At 42.7% G+C, this 25,219-nt stretch overlaps 4 protein-coding genes across 5 annotated transcripts; all 4 read right to left on the bottom strand.

Annotated features, from left to right (window-relative positions):
• Window positions 1-489: 489 nt before the first annotated feature.
• LOC135594924 (PHD finger protein ALFIN-LIKE 2-like) lies at window positions 490-4,259 on the bottom strand. 2 transcript variants are annotated; one of them, XM_065085432.1, is made up of 5 exons: window positions 4,034-4,259; window positions 3,912-3,944; window positions 3,595-3,817; window positions 1,210-1,330; window positions 490-1,131 (listed from the first exon to the last, which is right to left on the bottom strand). In XM_065085432.1, the coding sequence occupies exons 1-5, from the start codon at window positions 4,131-4,133 to the stop codon at window positions 922-924; spliced, it is 687 nt and encodes a 228-aa protein (XP_064941504.1). In that variant the 5' UTR covers window positions 4,134-4,259; the 3' UTR covers window positions 490-921. The 2 variants fall into 2 exon arrangements, with proteins under 2 accessions (XP_064941504.1, XP_064941505.1); XM_065085433.1 differs by lacking the exon at window positions 3,912-3,944.
• A 1,529-nt stretch (window positions 4,260-5,788) lies between these two features.
• LOC135595315 (protein DWARF 53-LIKE-like) lies at window positions 5,789-12,143 on the bottom strand. Its single transcript, XM_065086072.1, has 3 exons — window positions 10,619-12,143; window positions 8,128-8,362; window positions 5,789-7,958 (listed from the first exon to the last, which is right to left on the bottom strand). The coding sequence occupies exons 1-3, from the start codon at window positions 11,899-11,901 to the stop codon at window positions 5,946-5,948; spliced, it is 3,531 nt and encodes a 1,176-aa protein (XP_064942144.1). The 5' UTR covers window positions 11,902-12,143; the 3' UTR covers window positions 5,789-5,945.
• Window positions 12,144-17,929: 5,786 nt separating this feature from the next.
• Window positions 17,930-20,569, bottom strand: LOC135595314 (protein IQ-DOMAIN 2-like). The gene is made up of 4 exons (XM_065086071.1): window positions 19,304-20,569; window positions 19,012-19,233; window positions 18,811-18,927; window positions 17,930-18,734 (listed from the first exon to the last, which is right to left on the bottom strand). Exons 1-4 carry the CDS (start codon window positions 19,475-19,477, stop codon window positions 18,132-18,134), a joined length of 1,116 nt encoding a protein of 371 aa, XP_064942143.1. The 5' UTR covers window positions 19,478-20,569; the 3' UTR covers window positions 17,930-18,131.
• A 999-nt stretch (window positions 20,570-21,568) lies between these two features.
• On the bottom strand, window positions 21,569-24,285 carry LOC135595313 (pentatricopeptide repeat-containing protein At3g09650, chloroplastic-like). Its single transcript, XM_065086070.1, has one exon. It carries the CDS (start codon window positions 24,153-24,155, stop codon window positions 21,990-21,992), a length of 2,166 nt encoding a protein of 721 aa, XP_064942142.1. The 5' UTR covers window positions 24,156-24,285; the 3' UTR covers window positions 21,569-21,989.
• Window positions 24,286-25,219: the final 934 nt, after the last annotated feature.

Raw genomic sequence — 25,219 nt, 5'->3', positions numbered from 1 at the left:
GCAACGCTCATAGAAACTTTTATGTACGGATATAGATATACCGTCTGATGTTTACTGGTGGAGATATTAAGGCCGTTGGATTTCCACCTGGTTACGGAGAAAACGGACGAATGAGATCGACAAACTATTTAGATGGACGGAGATTAGGTGACTTTGGACGCACAAGAATCATTTACGAGTAAAACCGGAGCCAGCTCGCGAGGGCTGCCTCTCACGTGCCAGGCACGTGATATATACATATTTGCCACCCGAGTTTGCTGGCGTTACGTAACAAATACGAACGATTACTTGAGGCTGAAACAGCAAATATACCGATAACATGACGTTGGCATCATTTATGTGAAGTATATACTGAGCATGAGCATCACATAACCTTTCTAAGGTTGAAGTTGAAATAGGAATTGCTTGCATATATGTCTATAAACAAGTATGCTAGAAAATATTTTAAATGGTTTCATCAAGTAAAATAAATCACTGCAACCATTCAAATATAGAAGATGGAAAATAGATAAATGATGAGCAAGATTACAAAAGATAAAAAGAAAAAATTTCAAACATACACATATTACCAAGTCAGAGTAGGTTTCAGAAGATTAGTTTCTCTCATATTTCCAAATAGCAGTATTCTCTCTATGGGAAAAATAGAGATGGGACAGCCACTATTTTAGAGAACCCAACACCAATGACTTCTTTTACATCTATACATAAGCACAAAATTAGGTAAAAAGATGGATTGAAATGTACTTGATGCATACAGATGGCAACACCATTAACACTAATCTAAAATTACTAAGCGTATAAACAGTGGCTAAAGTAACACCCATACTCAGTCATCCAGGGTCAACTACCATCATAAACAAAATGATGGCTAAACTTGGTGTCAGCATCGCAGAGAGCCAAGTTGCTGGCTGTCTGTCTTGCTTATTTGGAACTGCAACTAGGACACCTGTATCGCTTCGTTTTCTCAGCCTTTGCGCGGGTCATCTTTACACACTTGCCATGGAATGATCTTTCACATACATCACACTGGATCCAGAAATTTGAACGATGCTTGGTACCACAGGATCCACAGGATGTCGCACTGATTTCATTGGCATCTTCGTCAGAGCCATTATTGACAGTTTTTAATCTCTGAACAAGAATGGAGTTATTTGGCAAACTGTCATAGTAAAAAAGAAATAGAAAGCAACTGTAGAGATGTAGCAGCACCTTAGAGGACCGCATAGGTTTGCTTCCTCTGTCTACACAGGTGTTCTTCTTTGTAAGCTGATGACTGCAGAAGGCTTCGAAGATAGTAGGCAGATCGTTGATCAAGTTAAACAAGCGTTTCCTGAAAATTCGGAAAGAAAAATGAGCTTCAATTCTTGCAACAATGTGTTCTCAGATGCAGCACCAACACAAAAGATATACGATAAATGACAGCTGGGATGGTTTCGAACAAAACTTTTCTATGCCGGTTCACTCTCTAAAATGATTCATACAGCATATTAAATGGTATTCTATACCATCAACAAAAGTTCCATAACATCTAGCCAACCAATAAACAAATTGGGCCAACAAAATTTGACTCTAGTTACACATTTCAATATGAATGTCACCTCTTCAAAAGTACATGTCCAACTGTGAAATAGCATGAAACATGATAGTTGGGCGACTCTTGCAGAGTCCACGAATATTGAATCACATTATTTTCAGCAACAGAGATCACTTGCTAGGTTGGGTGTACAACAGAACAATCATGATGGCGTCAGGTCGAGTCAAAAATTTAGATGAAAGGCCGCTTGCATTTTATATTTAGGATTCTGTCATGTCAAGAATATTTTCTGGATTGTTGAGTCATTTGGATCAGGCCTATCATGATCCAAAATCAACATTCAGTTCCAACATAAGCTCTTGTCATTCAACTTCACAGAGGCAATGAAATATATAGCGAAATTTAGGAGTAGGACAGAGTTGAATTTGGTGTGAGGACCAGTAATAAATATCAAGGAAGAGGACTGAAAGGATGATAGAAAGCAGAAATATGAGGAAGTGATACAGCAGTCATTGCATCACCTACTTTGTGCTTTAAGATGAACCATCCTCCCAATAGCATTGATAAGTACTATAAACCTGATTGTCTCAATGAGAATGGTCCATATGTTAGATACTTTCAGCCTAAGAAGTATAGTTATCTTGTTATTTGGTCTCTGCTTGTAAAATTTGATGAATATGAAAAGGAAATGAGGTAATCAATTGATTGGCCCAGAATGCTAGAACGATGAAGTTTTCTTGTTTTTGAATGAGGTAATCAATTGGTTGGCCCAGAATACTAGAACGACCAAATTTTCTTGTTTTTGGAGAGGGGAGTGGCCCTCCCAGTCAATCCAGCTTTTGAGTCCAGAGTCTACAAGCTTATTTTGCGATGTTCTATATAGTTAATATATTTATCCTTTTTAGCCAAAAAAAAAACTCAATAAACCAACTCAATTGATCTATAACATGTGATGTGGGGCAAAACCTGAAGTGTCACACTAGCACTCTGAAGGTCAATATCAATCAGGAGTTTCAAACAATGATCTAAGGTCTCTGAAACTCCTCACCCGAACAGAAGTATCAAATTTTAAAACTCCAAGTGGACATAATTAACTTTGCTAACCAAGTCTGTCATGTCAAGCATGTTGAATGCTAATTGACAACAGACAAAAGTTAGATGTTTCCTTGATGACCGCATCCATTTGAGGTACAACCGTCGGATAGAAGTAACAAGAAGGTTTGGTTTCCCGAGAAGGAAATTATAAGCTTGAGAAGATATAAAAATTGGATAGAAGTACAATAATGACAATAAAACCATTAGTCCCAATCATTCGGGTCGGCTACATAGAATTTGGTAAAAATAGGATAGAGGTAGACGATCTCATTCTTTCATTTTATTTTATGCTCAAACCAAATATAAAAGGTATGGGTGGAACTTGCAAATTTATAAAGGCCTATGCACATATCGTGAAGCTTGATTCTGATAGCATTTAAGTTTACTACCACAATTAATTAAAGATCGATTGAAGTTGAACAAGTTTTAGGCTTGACAATAATTTAATGCACAAAAAGTTTTTAACTAGAGCAAAAAAATAAAATAAAGGTAAAGTAACAACATGTTTCACATAACCATAAAAGGATATATATTAAAAAACGCAAAATTATCTTTGTTTAAAAAGTAACCCCACAAGTTTGCTACGCTATAATAATGAAACACAAGTGTAATTGGGACAATGTCATGATTTCGGAAAACCAATTTCAGAAAGTCTTAATGTATAGAAGAACACATATTATATTTTTCCTAAATAAAACTATGACATGGAAAATTCACGTTATATTTTCTCATGATCAGCTCCACAAAGTTTAACATGATCGATCACCCATCTCAAACTGCGGTTCGAAGTTAACGCACCCTTAGGAGACAAGGAATAGCACTAGTGCATTAATAATTTCTAAATATCCAATGGATGACATGACGCATTAATAGTCAAAAGCATACTCGCAGTTCACGACGCATAAGAAGAAAAGGGGCGGAAAGAACAAACCCTAGTCAAATTCAAGTCAAAATCCACGGCATACCTTTCATCGCCGCTGAAGCGCGCCGCAAAGAAGAACGCAACAGAGAGGAGCCAGCTGTCGCTATGCATCGCGACGCGCGAGAGCCAGTCCCACCGCTTCGGCCCGTTCCTCGCGAAGTTGATCCCCAGCGTCGGCTCCGGCATCTCCGGCGGCACCTCCTCCGGCGGAACGTTCACCTCCCACGACCCATCCGGGTGCCCATACAGACAAAGATTCTCCCTCTCTGCACCCAAGACCAACCAAATAAACAACTTAAAGGGAGGCAGATCCAACAAGAAATCACCTAGAGATCAAGACGACGGAGCGATGGAACCCACCCGGATGGCAGAGGGCGTAGAGGTCATCAACTTCTGAGAGAAGACAATAGATCCAAAGGACTAAGAAACCAGAAAGGCGCAAAGAGATAAGAAGGGCACAGAGAGGGGGAGGGGAGAAGTACCGGCCGTAAGAGCGCGGACGAGGCCGCGGTGGCGCCCCAAGTAGTCCCTGAAGACTTCCTCAACAGTGCTCGGAGCCGGCAAGGACGCGACCATCTCCATGGCGGGCGAGCGAGCGAGCAAGCAATCGAGAGTGCGAGATGGAGGGTTCGTGCGGCGGGTTTTAGATGGAAGACGTATATAGGAAGAAGGAAGAGAAGCGGAGGAACTCGTCGCCGAAATCACGGAGGTCCGTTAGTGTTTCGCATATGTCCCATCGGATTTGCCTATTTATACTGTATCTTTATACTTTGCCTAATTTACATGTGTACCTTTTGATTAAAACTATAATTAACATTAATATTCTTTATCCTTTTAGGGAACATTAAGTTCCCATGTGGAACTTAATCTTTTTATGAAACAGAATATGTAATACTATTATTATTATTTTTTGTAAACTATATATAAATACTATATTATTATTATTTTTGTAAAGTATTAGTTATATTATATTATTATTTATCGAGGTAAAATTTAAACTTTGTATAAAAGAAAAAGTAGATTTGTAAGATTTGACGAGAACTTACCTTTCCGTCCGACATCCGATGAGCAGTTGTTTATGGACTTGCAACTGTTCATTCTATCTTCGAAAGTCCTTGTTTTTTTCTTTCTCTATTTTCTCTCTTGTACTTAAGGTGTTTGCTGAATTGCTTTTAAAGCTTCCTTCTCCGCGAGACGTTGAGATTTGTCCATCGCTCGTTTTTAATCTAATCAACTTTCTATTTTATAGATCTTTCGGGACCTGTACAAGGTTGCAACTAGGTTGAACATTTGTGGACGCATATGTCACAAGGGCACCTTATGACTTAGGCAATCCTAGCTAAGTTCGAAGAGTTGGCGCAAGGGTGCTTCACGACTTAGGCAACTTCAGCTAAATTCGTGACTTTGCCGTAATGGTGCCTCACAACTTAGATAATTTCAGCTAACTCTGTGACATTGTGGTATTGACTTTATTTATAAAGATCAAACTCGAGTGGGATTCTCGACATACTTCCTATAATATTCTAGTCAACTATAAAATACGAAAATTTGAAGTAACATATTAGTTGACGTCATATCTCTTGATCAATTCTCGATCATCTTAGTTTGATTGAGCTATCACGCATGGAACTCCGATTGCGATGAATATCCTTTCTATCATCTATAATAATAATTATTATTATTAAAAGATAATTGAAATAGTAAATTTTATATTATTAATCTACTCATATATGATAAGTTTTGCTCACGTATCAATTTTTATATTTGTATGAATGACACCTAACAATTTGGTTGTGAAATCCGAGATATATATTAGTATGGGCTTTGCAACGACTAATATTGGCTTATAAGATATAGCAGATTAGTCCTACATTAGCAAAGAACAAGATTGAATTATGAGGATTTAAATGCACTGCATGCAAAAAAAAATAAAAAATTAGAGCTTCATTCTAAGATTTTAGATTTAAATGCACTTCATGCAAAAGAAATTAAAGACACTCGTCAAATTTCTTCACCTATGTAATCACAATAAGGCAAAACCTTGGGGCATGCAATCACTATATAATCTCTCTAACACAAAAAGCGTAGAACACTTGGATCATTAGCATGGCTGCAGATTAAAAACACTTGATGGAGCTGTCCTATTTGCTGACAAACATCCTCACATCAAAGACAGAAGTAACTTGCTCCCTTTCTCAAAACAACCTACAACATAAATGACCAACTTCATCAGGGTATTCAAAAGAAATTTCCTGAGATGCATACTGATTCCATTTACATAATAAAACTTAACCTGATCATACCTCAGAAAACAATAGGATTAACAAAATTACAGTTATTTCACAAGGAATGGCAGATGCTACATTACACAGACAGGTACAGCAATCTACATTGTCAGTTTAGGATAATTCGTGAAGGAAGAAGAACTCCAGGTGCATGCTCCGCAACAATTGCATCCTCACAAGCGACGAGTCTAAGAATTTTGTGGCTTGATAGGTTGTGCTTGTGTTTCAACTCAACAAAACTCCTTCCAAGAACCTGCTCAAACCAGCTATTTAAAGCTCCTCTATCTTCTGATGACCATGCTACTGCAAGTATCTCCTCCATGACCTTCGTGTCGATCTCCAAAATACAGTCTGAACCAGCAGCAGTACAAAAGATCTTGCTTATATCATTCAGTATGCTGTCAGCAAGGGCATCAAAATCGAAAGGACCAAATTTCACTGTTGCATCGACTAGGTTGAAGGAGTCTTCCATCCATGTCCCAGAATTTTCTGATTTAGAGCAATCTTCCTGACTACTAGAATCGTTATCATCCTCCCCAACCTCTTCGATGGGCAGATTCAAGTCTAAGAATTCTTTTGATGTTTTGCGAGCCCTTTTTGCCGGCACCACCTCATACTGGCTGTTGCAGCCATCAGACATATCGAGTTTGCGCTTGGTTGCTGGGCCTGAGCGTAAATAAACTTGAGCGTTCCTGGGTTTTTGACTTGAAGCACTTGACACCTTATTAGATTTCGGACTGCTGCTAACAGCCTCTCGAGAAGGTTCCCAGGAAATCTTCATCTGCCAACACTGAGCTGCCAGAATAGTCTCCTCGGAGAAACTATTGCAATCTGTCCTCTGAGAAAAAGTTTGACCTCGAATTGTTGCTGAAGTCAGAATAAATATGGCATTGTTTATGCTGAATTCCCTTCCATGGGAATCAGGAAATTTGCCAGTATTGATAGCCTGAGATAAGCTGTCCTGAACAAGAAAGTCAGCTTTATCTACATTTTCAAGGAATACAACAGACTGTGGTTTTTTTCTTAGCTCAGCAGCAATATGGTCAACATTCATTTTGTCTCTAAACTGTGCATAATTTCCATTGACCTCATGTTGGGCACAGATGGTGGTACCAGGACGAGCAACACCTTCTTGGTAACTTAGGTCAACATGCACGAAGTTTTCTTTGCTGCCACATAGCATTTCTGCAATAGCCACTGCTGCCCTCTTCTTCCCAATCTTATCTGGACCATGAAAACTGAGCCAAATGTCGCCTCTCAGGCTAGCACCACGACGCCTTTCACCAGTTCTGCAATGGACTATAGCTTGACTAATGGCAATAGCTGCTTCTTCTTGTCGGCCAACTTTCTCAATGAGACTTGCACAAAATGATTTGTAACTGCCTAAATCTAACTTTTGCCATGCACCGGATGAGATGAGGGAGGCTCTGTCACATGCAGATGCACAACCCTTCGAAACCTGTGAAAATGAGTGGGACAGATCATGTGGATAGGTCTGTGTTGCCTGGGAATCTTGACGGCCTGAGAAAGAAAGAGACATAACAGGAACATCTGGGACATTTTGTTTGATGACATCAACCTTCGTTGATGGCAAACAACCAGACAATTCCACCAAAGGATTTTTTTGCACTTGTGAAGCAGGGTTTTCGTCCTTCCAAACAGGTTCACAAAGAGTTCCCAAAACCAAGTTTGTCATAACAGATGTTACAGAGGAAGGTGAAGTGTGATCATCACCATGGTGAGGTTGCAACTCCTCTCGCTTAGGTTGTTCACTTTTGGAGGCTCTGACCTGAAGTTTTGATAATAAGTCTTTATTTCTTTGTTCTAAAACTGAAGGCAATGAGATACTCTGGCTCGCTGTGGTAATCGTCTGTGTACCTGCTGAAATAGGAAATGAAATTCCAAAACCTCTTTGACTCTGAGCATCATCAAGATTTTCACTATTCTGATTGAAGGCCCTTCCCATGTTAGAAACACAAGATGGATCAATAACGCAAGGGACTGTAGAGCAATTGTCTATATTATTTGTCTGGCAACTATGGTGGAGGCGCTGGCAATTCTCATTCCACTTCTTTTGCAATTCCATAATTTTAGCATTGAAAAATGTAGTATCATCTTTAGCCTGCACTGAAGAAAACCACAACTTTTACCCAAAAAGGAAGAAAAACAATCATAAATGCAACTGTTGCTTCATTTTACGCAAAGTAACATGACCATGTCATGACATATATGGTGGTTCAACAAAAGCTTGCGAATCAGTTTAAGACGTATAACCTTACTAGAAAATATACCTTTGCTGCATCGAATCCATCATTCAAGCTAACCTTACCACCCTTTTGCAACCAGAAGGGCAAGCTTGCATTCTGCTGATCATCAACTGAAGCTGATTTTCCTTTTAGAACAATAGAAACCTCTTGCTCGTACTTGTCATTGCAGTCCTCACAGCGGGACACTGATGGATATACACCATAAGATTCATGTTCTATAGGGACACCTCCACCGATTGGAGCAAATGACTCCATGAAGCTGTAATATTATCATTCATGGTTCAGCTTCCAGGAATACATGCAAAAGAAAGCATGCACATCATCAAAAGTTCAAAAGATGAAGCCATTCAGAGAAGTACCTTCAAGCAACCAAAACAAATCTCAGACTCAAGTCTTACAGACCCTTTTATTTTACTGTAGGGCATACCTAAACTAGAACCTTGCCAATTATGCATTGCTTAGCAAATAAGACATACTTAAATACTTGGCTAAATGTTATGTCATAGCTGAAAAAGTGAATTCAGTTATAGAAAGCTAAACATCCTTTCTACAGACATTGAATCTTCAAAGTCTAAAAGAGAAAAAAAAGTACCACCAAGAAATTAATCAATCAGAATGAAACTCGCAGATAATGGGCAATCTAGCGGTACTCCAAGCTTTGGAAAAAGTAAATCTTCCTTCAGAAGATTGATGTAGCAAAAAAAGTCTGTCTGTAAGTATTGATGTTTCCATATGCCTAAATCATATTCTGTATCACTCTTTTCTTTCTGTTGCACAAACTAGTGCCAAATTAAATCCAAACTAGTAGCATTTGCTTTTGCATCTGCACAATTAAATTCAATATAAATGAAACAAATGGAATATTGTGGTATAAACTGTGCAGAGGTACAAACAGGAGGCTTTGTCCAATGCTCAGTAATGATTAAACTCTTTTCTGCAGTTAGGCTATCAGGCTAATAACAGGATCAGGATTCAATTAAACCAACATAGTTTTTTTATGAATGGTGTTAAGAAAAATGTTCACCTCCTTAGTTCATTATTTTTTTTCAATTTTAAATAAATGACATTATAAATAAATCACACTTCTTAATAAAAGGTTACTCTTTCTTTTCTTTTTTTTAATAAAAGGTTACTCTTTCTTATTTGCAATATAGGTATTTGGTTGTAACCTGTCACTACAAAATTTAAAGTGCAATGCAACATACTGTTGTCGAAGTTTTACATCCAGACAATTGCTTCAAAGGTACATGGTTCAGAAGCCAAATGATGATTCATCAATAGATTTTTTATTTTACTATATTCTGATTTCTAAAATCTATATAATGATAAATTTTGGTTGGAAACATACTTGTGGGGAACATAATAAACTTTGGATTAACAAAGTGAAGTAATACTTTGTCCAGTTCACCAATGCTAGCATCAACCTGAAGCTTTTGGTATTTACAGCATGATTCTTTCATATAATCCAAGGATTTCGTTTATGTCTCTTTAATTAGATTATCTTTTATAACTGGTCCTGCCATGGGGGAAGCAACAAACAATATCTAGATCTACTAGCTACAAACAATGATGTCTTTCTACCGTAAAGTGGTAGCCAACAATTATTTGAAATTGCAGGCCTTTCTCCCTTTTTGCTTTCATTGCAAATCAAATATTGTTTGCAGTCTACCTTCACAAGTGATGTTTCTAAAAAAAGATACATATTTGCTTAAATTTAGTCCTACATATCATTATCTATGTGAAAAAAAAGGCAACAGCTTGTTTCTCATTGTACTTGGAAGAGGCAGTAACAAAAATAAATTCAGTGTGCTTTTTCATAAATGCTTTTCTTACTAAACACCATAGATTTTAGTGAATGAAAGAAAATGGTACAGTGAAACAATAAGTCGATGATGAAGACACCTATCAGGTTAGAACTGTATAAAACTACTTAGCAATTCAGACATCAATGCATTCTAATATGCAACCCTTAGTTTCAACAAATGGCATCCATTTCTCAAGGATGAGAAACCCCAATCTCTAAGAGCTTAAAAATCCCATATGTATATGGAAAACAAAGACAAACAGTTCATAATGAAGGTTCAGTTTCAAGACTAAGCAGGAGAAGACTATTCAGACATCCATGCATTCTAATATGCAACCCTTAGTTTCAACAAATGGCATCCATTTCTCAAGGATGAGAAACCCCAATCTCTAAGAGCTTAAAATCCCATATGTATATGGAAAACAAAGACAAACAGTTCATAATGAAGGTTCAGTTTCAAGACTAAGCAGGAGAAGACTATTCAGACATCAATGCATTCTAATATGCAACCCTTAGTTTCAACAAATGGCATCCATTTCTCAAGGATGAGAAACCCCAATCTCTAAGAGCTTAAAATCCCATATGTATATGGAAAACAAAGACAAACAGTTCATAATGAAGGTTCAGTTTCAAGACTAAGCAGGAGAAGACTCAGCTGGTAAAAGGAGGAACTAAGAATAAGAAACAGATAGAAATCACTAGTTCACCCACCTGCGAGGCTTTGGGAGTGAATTCCCCACCCCAGTTCTTACTGAACTGATAGGCAGCAACTGCAGATCCCAATCCTTATCCAGCAATGGATGCCTGGACAAGAACTTCATGTATGTTTCGTATGTTGCCGACCACCCCATCACCCACAGCCTCCCATGGTAGACCTCCAGCAGTCGCGTGAGCTCCGATACCAAGCAGCTTTCGCTCTCATCACGTTCTGCACCACCTTCCACCATCCCCTTCAAATCCCCAATGTTCAACACCACTCCTGAAGACTCTGCCTTCCTTCCTACCTCCTCCAGCCCAGCTTCCAACGCCAATCGATCACCGTGATCAGTTCTGAGCTCGGCCACCACCTTCTCGATGCTTACGAGCTCGATTCCACGCAGCTCAGGGGGCAAAATTGCCCAATTCTGCCGCTCAATAACCTGGGAGAAGTCGCTAGCTGCTTCGCCGGCACCGACCCCGACCAGCATCGGATTCCGTCCACCGCTCTTCCGGGCGAGGATTTCCCCAATCCTTCTGCAATTCTCGTCGCCCCCGTCCGAGGAGAGCTGCCGGGCCGCAGCGGCGAAGGGGAGGACGAGCCCCCGTGGGGCGAGCGCCGGCTCGAACCCATCCCCCGCCGAGAAATTGCACAGGAACAGCGGCGGGCGCCTCGCGGCACGGGGGAAGCGGAGGATGGGCGGTGGGGGCCGGAGGATGGCGAACTTGATGTCCGCGCTACGGAATCCCGCATCGCCGAAAACCCGGCTGACCACGGGGTCATCCAAGATCGCGAGCATCAGCTGCTGGAGCTCCACCTTCACCCCGGAGAACGACGAGGCCCCTCCGGCGGCGGCGCCCTGCTGCTGCTGTTGCTGGTACAGGTGGAACGTGTCCGGATTCCGCCGCTGGTTCGCCTGCGACCGCTTGATCGCCGCCATCAGCGAGTTCGACACGGGCGGCTCATCCCCGCCCCCCTCCGCGTTCTGCCGCTGCCCCGAAGGCAGCCGGTCGAGCGCCACCCCGAAGCAGAGCTCAAGCGCCTTGAACTGTAGCCTGGGCGAGTATGCAGCGCTCCGGGCGCGCGACAGCGCATCACGAAGTATCGAACACGACGCCGACGAGGAATACGAGGAGGGGGGCGAAGAGGAAGAAGTGGAAGAAAGGAGCGAGTAGACGACGTGGAGGGAGGTGGTCTGGGCGTGGGAGCGGCGGCGGGCGACGGTCACGCCGTTGTCGAGCGCGGCCGCCGCCTCGGCCGCTAGGCACGCGCGCGCACTGCTGACCGGCGTCGGCATCCCGGCCGCCACCAAGGACCATATACTAACAATAACTTCCCGCAATATAAAATTACTCCCCTTGCGAATATAATATTCTCGCGGGGCGTCTTTGCAAAGATGCAAATATATATACACACACACACTACCACTACGCCTATTATTATTACGAGACTGCTCTCTTGCGGCACTCCGAGAGAGAGAGAGAGAGAGAGAGAGAGGGGCGGAGAGATCGGAAGAGGAGTTGGTTGCATGCGTAAAGCGAGAGGGCGGGGCGGGCCGTGGCATATGAAAGGGAGAGGGAAAAAAGTGGTGGGAGCAGGGGTCGTGGGCCCCACGGCGCTCGACAGACCAGGAGACGAGAACCAACGAGGCGGGCCCCACGGCGCTCTATCTCATCTGCCTCGCCATTATCTTCCGACTCTTTTTTATTTTCCCGTTCTTATTTTTTCTGCCGTAATATCTCCTCCCGCCAAGTGGAGGACGCGAAGCGCCTGCCGGCTGTCGCCGGCCGTGGGGCCCGATGTCACGTAATCCAAGGTCGCCCCTGGAGGGTTTCCGGGGTGACTCGCCCCTGCGGAAGTACGCCGCCCGCGGCGGATGCGGTGCGCGAGTGGAGACGTCCGAATCGGCCACGTAGGCCACAGCGGGACTCGTATTTTATTCCCATGGTTGCTGCGCCGGCCACGCAACACACTGTAGGCACATTTATTGGCATTTTAATGTGCTAAATGAAATGACGTTTTGATTTGGATGGACGAACAAGATTGGAGTTTGGTTTAGATGGATGGATAAGCACGACGAGCATAAATGACTTTTCGGATTGACATCAATTAAGCTTTGACTTGACGTCTCTAAAGTTTTTAGGTGGGTGGCAAGTCAATGGCTACGCGTACAAATATATATATATGGCCACTCAGTCAAATTACTGTAGTCGCAGTTGCAGCAGTCACCCGAGTAACCCCATCTCTCTCTCTCTCTCGTCGTTTGTGAGTATGGCTTCTTGAGAGTGCAGGGGAGGAGAAGGATGATGTACGCATTCGGAACCGCCAGCTTTCACGGCATTATTGGGATGGCTTTTGGAAACGGCCTCCTCCTTCGACACGCACTCAACCGCCATTGCCATCCTCTCTCTCGCTCTCGCTCTCGCTCTCCAGCCGCCATTTCCAAGGGAAGCCGAGAGACGACACGCCTCGCCCCACCAGGAAGAACGCGGAAGCCAAAAAGGAGCGCAGGATCCACCGTGACCGTCCATTGGTCATCGCCTTGAGTCAGTCGACATGATGGGATGACAAAAAAGCCATGGATTCCGACGCATCGTGTGCCTCTATCCCCTCCCACCAATTCACGCCGAGTCATGGAGCTGTAAGATGGCAATTGTCTCATTCGTCTTTGTCTATTTTTAGAACTCGTTGATGATTAGTTGTTTCGAATCATAAAAGCGTTGAGTATTCTCACTATTGTATTACTATTTGCTTCCGGACTCTTAAAGTTGGGTACACATCAAAACTCAAAACCTCTAAATATTCAACTCTTATGTAGTGTTTCAATAAATAATAATAATTTTAGAATTTTTTTATAATTAACTTATTTTTATTCTCTCTTCGAAATTTGAAACTTCACCTATCAATCAATTTATTATTATTATTATTCATATCAATCAACATTGAATATATTCAGATTCTAAATTGATAAAAGCTTTATGCACTTAATTATTTTAAAGCTATGTTAATGCTTCCTCACCTTTTAATGGAGATAGAAAGGTTGGAATGTGATCCACTATCCCTATCTCTTGCGTCATACTTCCATTCTCTCTAGTATTCCTTTCCTCCACTAGACAATAAGTGTTCCACCAAAAGGACCTCTTCTTCCGCTTGTCTGTTTTTGTTTCAGAAACTAAAAACACGCATCCTCTCCACAGTGTGACTGTCGACAGTTCCTTTTCGCCTCGTTATCATCGCAATTTGTTCTTATTTCCGAAAACATTTCTTTAACATTTCAACACGACATGCTTATCTACCTTTGATCTTTTCAATGTATCGTCGGTTTGATATGTAGCCTCCATCGGAGCCGTGGCTGTCAAGCAATCTCCGATCCCTCCACCACTTATTTGTCCAACAAAAACCCCCACAAAAAACAAAGACAAAAACATCATATCTGTTTTTTTATTGGTATGGGATGTGAGGTACAGCATGAGATGTGGACTAATTGATCTTTAACCAACTATTGCACTTCTCTTTCTTATTGCTCATTGACTATTACCAACTATTCCTGATAGTTGCCAAGTCAAGATGAATGCCTTAAATGTATTCGGCACAAGAAGTGGACTTCTTAGCTTCATTAATCATCCAAAAGCTAGACCATTGCAGTTTGGAGGGTTGTGTAATGTGTCCTATATCAAGAGATGGAACTTGCCTATCAACTTTTTTTTTTGCATGAATTTTAATATAAAAATCAGCTTGTATGACTTGCGTGGCAATGGACGGACTTCAGAACTGAGAGCGACGGAAGCCATACCCCTGTCGTTTGGATTTATACGAGGTAGCACTATCCTACCTCAAACCATTCGTAATGACATAATGCAATGCTGCACAATATGGAGCCATGCCACGTGGAAAGTATGGATCGACCTCCCGAAGTATCATAGATCATTAACGAGACTCGTATGGATGACCCTCGTAAAAAAAGAACACATAGATACCATCTCGAGCTAATTTAAACTACGGAGGAGTCAAGTCGGAAATTCCCCTCCCGACATTGACTTTTCTTTGCATAGAGGAGCAACAACCGAAGGCTCACCTCAGCTCAACCGATGAGGTACTCTCCGACCTAACTCGGTTCTTTCGTCACATCATCGAATCCTCATGTGGGCAATCCTGCACCTTCGGGACGGAACCTAGGCATGTTGACTTCTCTGTAACGACGTTAAATTTCATAACAAGAGACGATACTTTTATGGTCAATATCTACTAAGAAAGCAAATAATTTTTTTTAGTTTATCCAATCTTAATTTTAAATTTTCTTATATACCATCTCACATAAAGCTTAAAAAGATTCCACCACTCAATTATTTCTCTATCAATCTATAGAAGTCTTGTTTTATGCTTTAATTCCTTATACTTGAGGCAATTAATAATAATTACTAATCCAACAATACCTAAGACAGTGGATGTGTTTTTTTTTATAGAAAAGCCAAGTATTTCTTTTAGTTGGTAGAATGATACATGATGAAAGAACTCAACAACAAGTCATCGGGTGCTACTCCTGTTTGGGTCACAGTGTTCGAGTGGCGTGAGTGCAAGATCCACTAATCCCTGTGACAGAAATAATTTAGAGTGAGCTTGATTCAGACGATGAATGCTGCATTTTGATCCCTGAGCATCGAATCTTTAGAGCACAAAACAGATCCCAATGTCAGAAGAAGATGCTACATTATTTTGCTTCAGATTTCTACAAGTTGAGGCATTCGGCATCGACTCCACCATTATTATTGTCATCTCACTCATCACGCTGGCGGCATATTCCAGCTGAGAGTGACGGCCTTGTCCTTAGTGGAGTATAGCCGCTGATGAGAAGTGGGGTGGGGTAGATGCGAAAAAGGCTCGACAAATGGTGTCGATGTGTTTGTGTTTGTGTGTGTGTGTGATTGATGCGCATGGAGTTGTGGTTGTGTATGGATTCAATGACTGCAGAAGCTTCCTCCATGGCAGCAGTACCACAACCTCTCCATGAAGGTTAGGGTTTCGTGAAATCAGATCGATAACTGGAGCACCTTGCTGGTCCTGTTCATATCAGCATGATGTGGTTCGGTTGTGCGTTGTGTGGCGCCAAAGCTCCAATCTGTCATCGTCAAGAACAAGATGCATCATGCAGCAGAAAGAACAAACAGCAAAACTAGTGACAAAAAGTTGCCATCTTCTCTGATAGAACCAAGCAAAGTTGGATGAGAAACCACCAAGAAAAAAGGCTTCTTTGCTGGCTCAGTGGCTTTGGAAGTTCATATCTATCCGCCTTTTCCTACATGCACACACAGGCAAACAGCAACAGCATCATCTACATCTAATGCTCCATGGATCTCTTCAAAGATACTGTCTTCGGATTCAAATCATTACCAGATCCTTTGGGAGTGCAGGAGGAGAGGATATCCACAACATGGCAGACAAGTAACTGTGTTCTTATTGTAGGGCAGCTTCCATGAGTGCATCTGAAAGCTAAACACTCAAAGATGGCACAGTACACTCACTGCATTGGATTTTGTTTCATCTCGATTGGAGTTAGGTCACAAACTAATAGTCAAGAATATGTGACCGTGAAGTGTGTGTCAAACTTTTTGGATACATTTGGACTTTTCCATTCATCATAGTTTCACACAAAGTATATTCTTCTATCATTTTGTAGGTCAAGCTAAATAACATGTATTCACACACACACACACAAATACACACACACATATCTATATATATATATATACACACACACACACAGGCTGAGACAAATGCTTTCAATTACTTTAAGTTCACATGAAGTCTTAGCTATTTGTTCTAAAAACATTCTGAGAAGAAATGATCATCTCAATAGAAAATGGTGAGAGCATAGTATCATCAAATTTGCAATCATCCTTCTAAAGCATTATATGAGGTATATGGAGCCTGCAAATGGATGCTGCAATGGTCATAGAGATTACCTAGAGGATGTCAAAAAAGCTTCTATAAGCTTTGGATGCCTGAATCATGAGTAACTACAGGAGAGAAGTTAGCATTTTGAGCTACTTGCTTAGACAACATCAGAAATATGTTATTTATGTTGCTTAGAAGCTCACAATCTGATTATATATTAATACAATTTTAAATATATATTATATACATATCATTTTAAATGTAAGTGTTATTAATATATATATGTATATAATGATTTCTTATAGAAAGATAACAATGACATGAAATCCCATTGACTATAATTTTATCCTATTAAATTATTAAATCCTATCTCAATTAAATCTATCAATATTTTAAAAATATTTAAAAAATTTCGACATACACACTAATAAATTTAGATATGCTATAATTTTTAATCATAAATTAATTAATTAAATAAGAAATAATAATAGTAACAATAAAAAAGAGACGACAAAAGACGTGTAAAGCCACCGCGCCGTACCTCTCGTGACGACCTTTTCCCAAACAAAGATAACTAAAAAAAGATTTCAACAAATAACAAGAAAAGAAAGTGAAATTACAACATAAATCTCGACAAAGCACGAAGCAAGACGACAACGGCAACATCGTCTCTTCCGCCTCCTCGCAACCGCATTTCTTCTACGGCAGCAGCGACATCATCTCCTCCTCCCAAAGGCAGCATGTCTTCTACAGGTCCCTAATCTCTCTCTCTCTCGTCGATCCCTTTGTATCTTCCCTCAGAAAACGAGGGTTTTGACCGATAGATTTGGTTCTCGGATTGATCGCGTGACCAATCTCGCCTTTGAAAAGAGAGATGAGGGGATTAGGGTTGCATAGTTGCCAAACAATGGAATCAATCATGTTGGTGGTGATCTGATATCTGATTGCTTTCGTTCTTTGAACGAATTTTGTTTGGTTCGCATAATATGTTGGCTAATTATTTCTCTAATTAGTTATTTTATTATTTTATATTTTTAAAAATTATATTAAAATAAAAAATTTATTAGAGTAACAGATCAAATATTTAATATAAAAATCTTAATATAATTTTTAAAAATATAGAGATCAGAATGTTAAGAAGAGTAACTAATTACAGATAAATTAATTTCCAAAAATTAATTTTTCTTTTTTTAAAAAATATTTTTTAATTTTTTAAAAAATATTTTTTAGAAATATAAAAAATAAAATTAAAAATTTAATTTTTAATTAAAATTGGCTATAAAAATTAAATTATTTTTAATTATTCATATTAGCTATTCCGATTCCAATTTTACACCCAACGCTTTGCAAAGTTCGATTTCGATTCTCAAAATTTATAGACTGAAATCATAAGTCGAAATCATCGATTCCGAAACCGAGATTATGTTTGGAATTAGGAGTTAGGGGTCATTTTTTAGTTTCTCACCGAGTAACATTCTGCTACTAGTAACAAAAACAACTTGGAATGAAACAAACAACAATTCTTTGTACTTGAAAGCAACCTCGCTGTCTCTCTGTCGAGAACAACCCCTTGCTTGGATTCAATAGCTAGTGCAAGTTGCGGCTTCGCTGCACCAGTGCATTACGATCAAGACCTCACTTGGTCCTCCTTGCCTGAGACGATCCGTTGTTCTTCTTGTTCTTCCCTGCCGCAGGAGAAGGGAGACGCTTCTTCCCCGAGCCGACAGACCCCTTCTGAGAACCTTCAGCGACGTCGCTTTGCGGGCTGTGGAACCGAGACCTGGCTTTCGTCGACGCCGTCGACGGGGTGTAGCTCGCAACAGACAGCGCGCTCGACAGGCTGCTGTCGTCGCTCACCGATGACCTCGTGACCCGGTGCCTGCTCCTGATGCTCGACCCGTCGTCCGCGGACCACGCGCCGGTTCCCGGGCTCACCGGTGTCTTCTTGCTCGCCACCGACGCCAGCTTGGAGCGTGGCGTCACGGGCGACTCGTTTCTGGGACTCGGCTTACTCTTGCTTGGGTTCACTGATGCCTTTGATGCCGGGTTAGAGCGCGGGGTTACCGGCGTCTGGCTTGGTCTTTGAGCTGCCGACAGGATCCTCTTCGGCTTCACAGCGTCGTGGCCGTGCTTCTCCTGCGGCCCTGCCGCCGTCAATCGCTCCGACAAGCTCCAACCCCATTGCAGATTGTTCACGTCGATAAACATCGGAGTCGGGGATTTGGAAGAGCTCTTTCCCTGTCACGGACCCAACGCATCACATCAAAAGATGAGCACCGCACCCCAGATGAAATCGAATGCGCAGTAGTAGTACCTGGCGGGCAAATGCGTAGGCTAATGCCCTCTCTCTTCTCGTGGCAGCCTCCTGCCTGTCGAGTAGCTTTGCCTCGATTTGCTCTTTGGATCGAGGACTATCATTCCACTCTCCGATCTGTGCACCAAAATCCAGCAGGTGAGCAACACGAATGCAGAAGAGGAAGCCACAGAGTTGATGAAAACGATGGTGAATGGAAACCTTCGCTTTCTGCTGCTCTCTTTCTTGTTTGAGTTGCAGCTGCCGCAGCAGAGCCTGGTGTTCCTCGGCCATCCTCATCCTCCTCGAACGTACCTGTGCCTGAACCACCGCCATGGCTTGCAACCGGCGCACCATGTTTGCGGTCTGAGACCCGACGGCGCTTCCATCGATTAAGTTCTTTAGCCTGATCAGTCTTTTCAGAGTTCCCATTGCTCTCCTCGCCTTGACACAATGTGCAACAAAAGAGATGAAGACGACGAACTCTCGAGCCAAGAGACACAAGAACACATACCAGGAATCCTCGGAAAGCAGCCTGGATCTTGGTGGCAGCGGTCGCCTCACTTATTGTCGACCGACCGACCTCCGTTGCAGCCCGAGATGAACGCTTGGACTTACCATAGTCTCGACAGCAGCTGGGGATCAACGCTTTCTTGAGGGCAGAAGTCCACTTCCTCCTCCCCTCCATGTTCTTGCTTTCTCCTCCTCTCGGTCTAATATATCCTTTTGTTAGGTGACTCTTGTCCGCAAACCTTCATGCACGAACAGCAATATATCAAATCCTGTGAGAGCATATATATATATCATATTTGAATTAGATTTCAGCTCCGGGAAAGAGAAGAACGAATCACAGCGGAAGTATCAAGGATGGTGAAGTGAGAGGAGGGGCGACGGCAGCAGAAGATCAAATTGGGAGCAGAGGAACGAGAGAAGCTTTCCAGAATCCAGGGCCATCACCTGTTGCGCGGCGGCGAAGCAGCGGGAGTCCGGTGCTTGTTCCTGGACGAATGGCGGGGTGCCGCGGGGGGGGGGTGGGGTGCGGATGGCGTCCTTATTGAAGCCGCAGCAGCTTCCCCCTCTCCCTCCCTCCTCCACCGCTCCTCTTCCTCCTTCGAGCTGTCACTTGTTCTCCGTTTTAAGGATCCTCTCTCTGTGCGTATCTAAACTAAGGTGTCGCCCGTGTTTAGGCCTCCTTTGTTGAGGCGGTCGTTCACGTCGGGGGGATGGTTGTCGTCGCCACGATGGCTTCTGGTGTATGATACGAGTATATGCTCGTTGACTGGTTCTGCTGGGGATCGAACGGACCGAGTGGAGTTCGCTGTCTTCCCTCCGACAGCGTTCTGCGTTCTCCTCACCACCCGACCCGCCTCATTCATTAGCTGACGTCAAGATATCCCTCGTGACGTCATCCGATTTGGCCCGGTCGGATCGGTGCACCCCCAACAGCGAACGGGGTTCATGCTGACGACATTGCACCATCATGTGGTTATCATTGACCAAGAAGGGAAACATAGGATTAAAGATCTGGAGATCTTGAAATCACCTGTATAAATTCATTTTTCTCAACAAATATGAGATCGTGAATGTTCATTTTAATCGAGGAATATTTATTTTTTTGCAGCAGCAGATTCTGTCTTCAGAATACTCTCATAGCTAACCAACAAGATCAAGTCAACAGCTGATTTGTCATCTTGTCACGAACGGTCGTCGTGCACTCACAACAACTCCGTTCAACGTATCGTTCGTCGCTCACACCTACATGTACAGCTGCTTGACAGCATGTTTTTTCTTGATTTTGGATCATTTTGCTTGTAAAAATATAAGTTCGAACAAGCTGTAGCGTTACAAAGCGACCGTTCACTGATTTGGCATCTTGTGAATGCCACTTATCATGCTTTTGTTGGAGTTTGATCTCTGCATGCAGTAGCAATCAAACAATTAAATTGTAAAAAGGAGTTTCCAGGAAGAAAGAGGACAGCTCTATTGTTGCATATTATTATACACTGGGAATAAAATCATTATGCAATCTGGCACATATAAGGGTGATATATAGTTAAATTGCCTCTAATTCAAACATAAGTTCAAAATTTCCATTTCATATATATTTGTAATAACTCATGCAGAAGTCATGACTGGCCACCAGTAAAACCACCTATTTACCAAGTATAAGCAAATGATAAGATATTTCAGAATTTTCTTCCAATGATAGAGAAATTTAGAAGCAACATGAATGCAGTTTTTGTAAGGAAGAAAAACTGACATATTTGATAACAGTGTCACTGGAGCTACAAGAATTGAAGTATATCATATTAGAAGTGATGAAAAGTACATTTATGTACTTAATTTAATCATTAACAATAAAATTTTTTTGCACAAATCATTTGGTCCAGTTTAAGGGAAAAAAGAACATTTATGGCCTTCTTGATGACAACTACTACTGTATCAGAATCTGAATCCTTGTTGAATAACCAGGACCTTTTCCCGATTCAAGTTTAATCTGTTACTATCACTCAGCTCGATTTGCCGACTATGCCTCAAACAAAGAACCAAGAGACTTCCTTCATTTTTATTTATAAGAAATAACAGTACATTAAAGTCCACAAATATATTATGGATATGGCTAATTTCTTCTACAACTGACATAAAAGTAAGTTGTTGTCATCAATATGGAACTCACAATGATTTTATGGTATAAATAAGTCATGTATGGGGAACCATACCTTGGCTATCGGAGGCATGCCAACATAAGAATTTGCCTGGTTTCAAATATGGAGGTAACTGAATACAATATTATCTCCTTTTTATTTCAAATGTCGTTTTGCTCACAAATACAAGCATAAAGCAGGACTCAGACTTAAGATACTGCACATACGGCACTTCTGCCAACTGATATATGCTCAGAAATAACTGAATCACATATTTAGAAAGGTCATTGTGTTTGACTATGGTGATCCGCCTATGTAATTATGAGTCCAATTCTCCTGCATCTAGATGGCTGGGTCGCTATCTCATTTTTCTTCTCGCTTGCAAATATTTGTACCACAGCCAGGCTGTTCAGATAAGGAACCCATTTGAAACATGCAGGTCCTGCCCATGATGCATTTTCCTTTGAGATATTGGAACCCAGAACCAGCTTTCAATATGATCAGCATTCTCCGATGGAGGTATCACAACTGTGGAAAAGCAGGACCTTAAGCAAACTAGATAGCTCCATGTTCATCTACATCAACAGGCTCAAGCCTCCACTCGCTGCCATAGTATGAGTTCGGAAGTCCAAGCCAGAACTTAAATGCCTCAGCCGCCCTCTTCCTCTCCTTCCTCCTGTCCTGTCTCGCCTGGGAGGCATGCTTGCTTGTAAACATCCGCGAATGCATCTCCACATAGATCCTCTTGTACTTCGTCTTGTTCGGCGAAATTCCATTCTCCTCCATGCAAGCCACAATCTCTAGCGCCTTTCTGAAGAATGCCGCCCTCACACACACATCAGCTAGAGCATCAAGCAATCCTTCATCAGGCCGAAGAGGTGGCGATGCAGCACACCTTTCTTTAACCTCGTTCCACAACAGAAGTGCCTCCCCTGGCTTCCTGGCCAATGCTATCCCATTGGCAAGGCTTCCATAGGTCGCGACGTCAGGCTGGAATCCATTCTGCTTCATCTTCTCCACAATTTTCTTAGCTTCTTCTATCAAACCCAATCTGCAGTACCCTTCAATCAGCATGTTGTAGGCTACCCTATCTACCTTAACCCTTGGGTCCTTCTCCATCTCATCAAACACCTTATGAGCCAGCTTCGGTTGGCCTGACAAAGCAAACGCCTTCATCAGAGTGGTGTAGCTGACCTTGGACGGTGTGATTCCACGCTCACGCATCTCGTTGAAGTAGGCCAGCGCTCCAGCGCTGTCATCAACAAGTATGCACCCATCGATCAAGATGTTATACGAGACAACATTGGGCTCTATACCTGCATGCTTGGACATATCACGAACAAGCTCCTTTGCCTCGTCTAGCTGGAGCTGCTGGCAGTAGCCTTTGAGAAGGACATTGTAGGTGACTCGGTTGGCTGGAACACCAGCATTGCCCATATCTGCGAGGACACTGCGAGCTCGGTCCATTGCCCCAACTTTGATGAGCGCGGAGATGACAGTGGTGTATGTCACATGGTCTGGGTGGCTGGCAGGATCTGCTTCCAGCTGCATTGCTCGGGTCATGCGGATTACATCCTCCACTCGGCCTTCTTTCACGTATCCCTTCATCAAAGTAGTGTACATTCTGGAATCAGGGAAATAAGCCTTAGGCAGCAGCGGTGGCTCATTGCCATTACCATGGCACTCGGTTAAATGGCGATACATTACTAGCTTTTCTAGAAGTGCATGAGATTCCTCATCAATTCGATCGATCGAAGTGCCGTCATTTGATTGCCTGAGTATCAAGCAAAGGTCCTGTCGGCCTTCCCGCATTGCCTGTACTAATTTCTCAGCTGTCTCCAGATCATCGAGACCTACATAGGCCGCCACAAGGGAGTGCAAGGTCGTGATGCAAGGGACGAGTCCTGATGTGATGAGTCGCTCGAGAACGAAGATCAGAAGGTCCTTGCGCTCCGCCCTCGCGCACATCTTGATCAGGACATTGTGGGTCAAGACATCAGGCTCGACGCCGAACTCCGGCATTTCGTCGAACAGCTGCGCGAACCTGCGAACGTCCCCCAGGTTGGCGCAGGCGTTGAGGGCGGCGTTGAACGCCGCGACGTCGGGGCGGGCATCGGTGGCGACGGCGACGCGGCGCACGCGGCGGAGGACGGAGTCAAAGAGGCGGAGGGCCTCGCCGGGGCCGCCGTCGTCGGGGGAAGCGGAGAGACGGCTGACGACGGCGCTCCAGGCCTTGACGTGGGGGAGGTACCCGGAGCGGAGCATGGTGCGGAGGACAGCGAGGGCGTAGGAGGTGGCGCCGGACCTGGCGGTGGCAACGGCGAGGAGGCCGAGGGAGTTGGCGTCGAGGCGGTGGAGCTGGCCCTCGTCGCGGAGGCGGCGGACAAGGGCGCGGGCGCGGGCGAGGGCGGTGGGGGTGCGCTGGTAGGAGAGCTGGGCGAGAAGGCGGCTGAGGCAGGTGGGTCCGGGAAGGAGGGGGCTGCGGGCGTAGGCCTGGTAGGCCTCGTCGGTCCGCCGCTGGCGGAGGAGGGAGAGCAGCGCGGCGTCGTGGGCGCAGCTCCCGTCCACGGGCAGCGAGGAGGGGAAGGAGTTGGAGGCGAGGTGGGCTCGGAGCTTGGGAGAAGCAAGGGGGATGGGGTTGAAGGGTTTAGGGGAGGGGTGGAATTGAAGGTGGGGAGGGATGGGGGCGGACATGGGCGTGGCCGCCTGTTGCAACATCATGATTGCTGTTGTTGTTTGACTTGCAGGTCAGTTTAGGGAGGGAGAGAGAGAGAGGCAAGGGAGAGACGAAGAAGACGAAGAAGAAGAAGAAGAAGAAGGGCGTGTGGAGGAAGGGAGGCGTGCGCGAGGATAATGGAGACGAGGGAGAGCTCACCGTCGGATGCGATGGCAAAGGTGGGGTCTGTTGGTCGCGTGGGTGGCCGCGGGGTCGACTACGTTGAGGCGTGGGCACCACTTACCATATCTGGAAATAATAAAAATAAAATAAAATAAAATATGATAAAAGATGACAAAACCAAAATACTAAAACTAAAAATATTTTTTGAAAAATATAAATATAATTGAAATTTGAATATTTAAAATGCTTCTAAAAGGTGTCTATATTAAAACCTAAAACCTAAATCAAATGTTAATGTTGATGCTAATTGTCAATTGGATTACACCATGAATTATGGAGAGTTTGAGATGAAGAATTTATCTCCATCCTCCCCTACTATAAGAGAAGATGATTTTTAAAAATAATAACATATCATTGAACAAATTCCTTTAAACCTATATGATCCAAAGGAATATTCTTCGTTTTAATACGATTTGATTGTAATGAAGAGTAATTTTTATAACCAGAATTAGATAATTAAACCCTTAATAAGAAAATAATAACATGGTTAATACTTTAGCGATCACATGGTTGATGCCTCGAAGTTACTTGGTTGTCAACTTGACATTACATGACTGACCTCGCGATGTTATGTAGTCGTCACCTTGGCATTACATGGTCACACATTGATGCTATTTGGCCGAGATTTATTTGTTATGTGGTTAACACCTAAATGTTACGTGGTCGACACCTCGTTGTTGCTTGGTTGACACATCGACGTAGCATTCTCAAGATTTCAAGATTGATATGGTATCATCCCATATACGTATCAATCACATCATGATTGTCGTACATCCCATGAATTCAGTATAACATGGCTCTACCAAAACTCTAAACCCTAAATACTCACAAATCTAAAAATATTCCAAATCTAAGGGTTAGAGATTTCAACGATTACGTAACCAAA

This window comes from Musa acuminata, chromosome BXJ1-10 (genome assembly GCF_036884655.1).
Source record: "Musa acuminata AAA Group cultivar baxijiao chromosome BXJ1-10, Cavendish_Baxijiao_AAA, whole genome shotgun sequence".
Lineage (NCBI taxonomy): Eukaryota > Viridiplantae > Streptophyta > Magnoliopsida > Zingiberales > Musaceae > Musa > Musa acuminata.
This window is presented reverse-complemented; position numbering and strand designations above follow the sequence as displayed.

What these genes read in the sequence shown, in the direction of transcription:
- LOC135595313 (XM_065086070.1), bottom strand. Translation starts at nt 24,155, where the DNA reads ATGATGTTGCAACAGGCGGCCACGCCCATGTCCGCCCCCATCCCTCCC.
- LOC135595315 (XM_065086072.1), bottom strand. Translation starts at nt 11,901, where the DNA reads ATGCCGACGCCGGTCAGCAGTGCGCGCGCGTGCCTAGCGGCCGAGGCG. An exon ending in TCACTCCCAAAGCCTCGCAG is followed by an intron (nt 8,363 to 10,618) that starts GTGGGTGAACTA and finishes ATAATATTACAG; the next exon opens with CTTCATGGAGTCATTTGCTC. An exon ending in ATGGATTCGATGCAGCAAAG is followed by an intron (nt 7,959 to 8,127) that starts GTATATTTTCTA and finishes TCTTCAGTGCAG; the next exon opens with GCTAAAGATGATACTACATT.
- LOC135594924 (XM_065085432.1), bottom strand. Translation starts at nt 4,133, where the DNA reads ATGGAGATGGTCGCGTCCTTGCCGGCTCCGAGCACTGTTGAGGAAGTC. An exon ending in CGCTTCAGCGGCGATGAAAG is followed by an intron (nt 1,331 to 3,594) that starts GTATGCCGTGGA and finishes CCGAATTTTCAG; the next exon opens with GAAACGCTTGTTTAACTTGA. An exon ending in AACCTATGCGGTCCTCTAAG is followed by an intron (nt 1,132 to 1,209) that starts GTGCTGCTACAT and finishes ATTCTTGTTCAG; the next exon opens with AGATTAAAAACTGTCAATAA.
- LOC135595314 (XM_065086071.1), bottom strand. Translation starts at nt 19,477, where the DNA reads ATGGAGGGGAGGAGGAAGTGGACTTCTGCCCTCAAGAAAGCGTTGATC. An exon ending in CTGCTTTCCGAGGATTCCTG is followed by an intron (nt 19,234 to 19,303) that starts GTATGTGTTCTT and finishes CATTGTGTCAAG; the next exon opens with GCGAGGAGAGCAATGGGAAC. An exon ending in GAGAGCAGCAGAAAGCGAAG is followed by an intron (nt 18,928 to 19,011) that starts GTTTCCATTCAC and finishes TTTGGTGCACAG; the next exon opens with ATCGGAGAGTGGAATGATAG.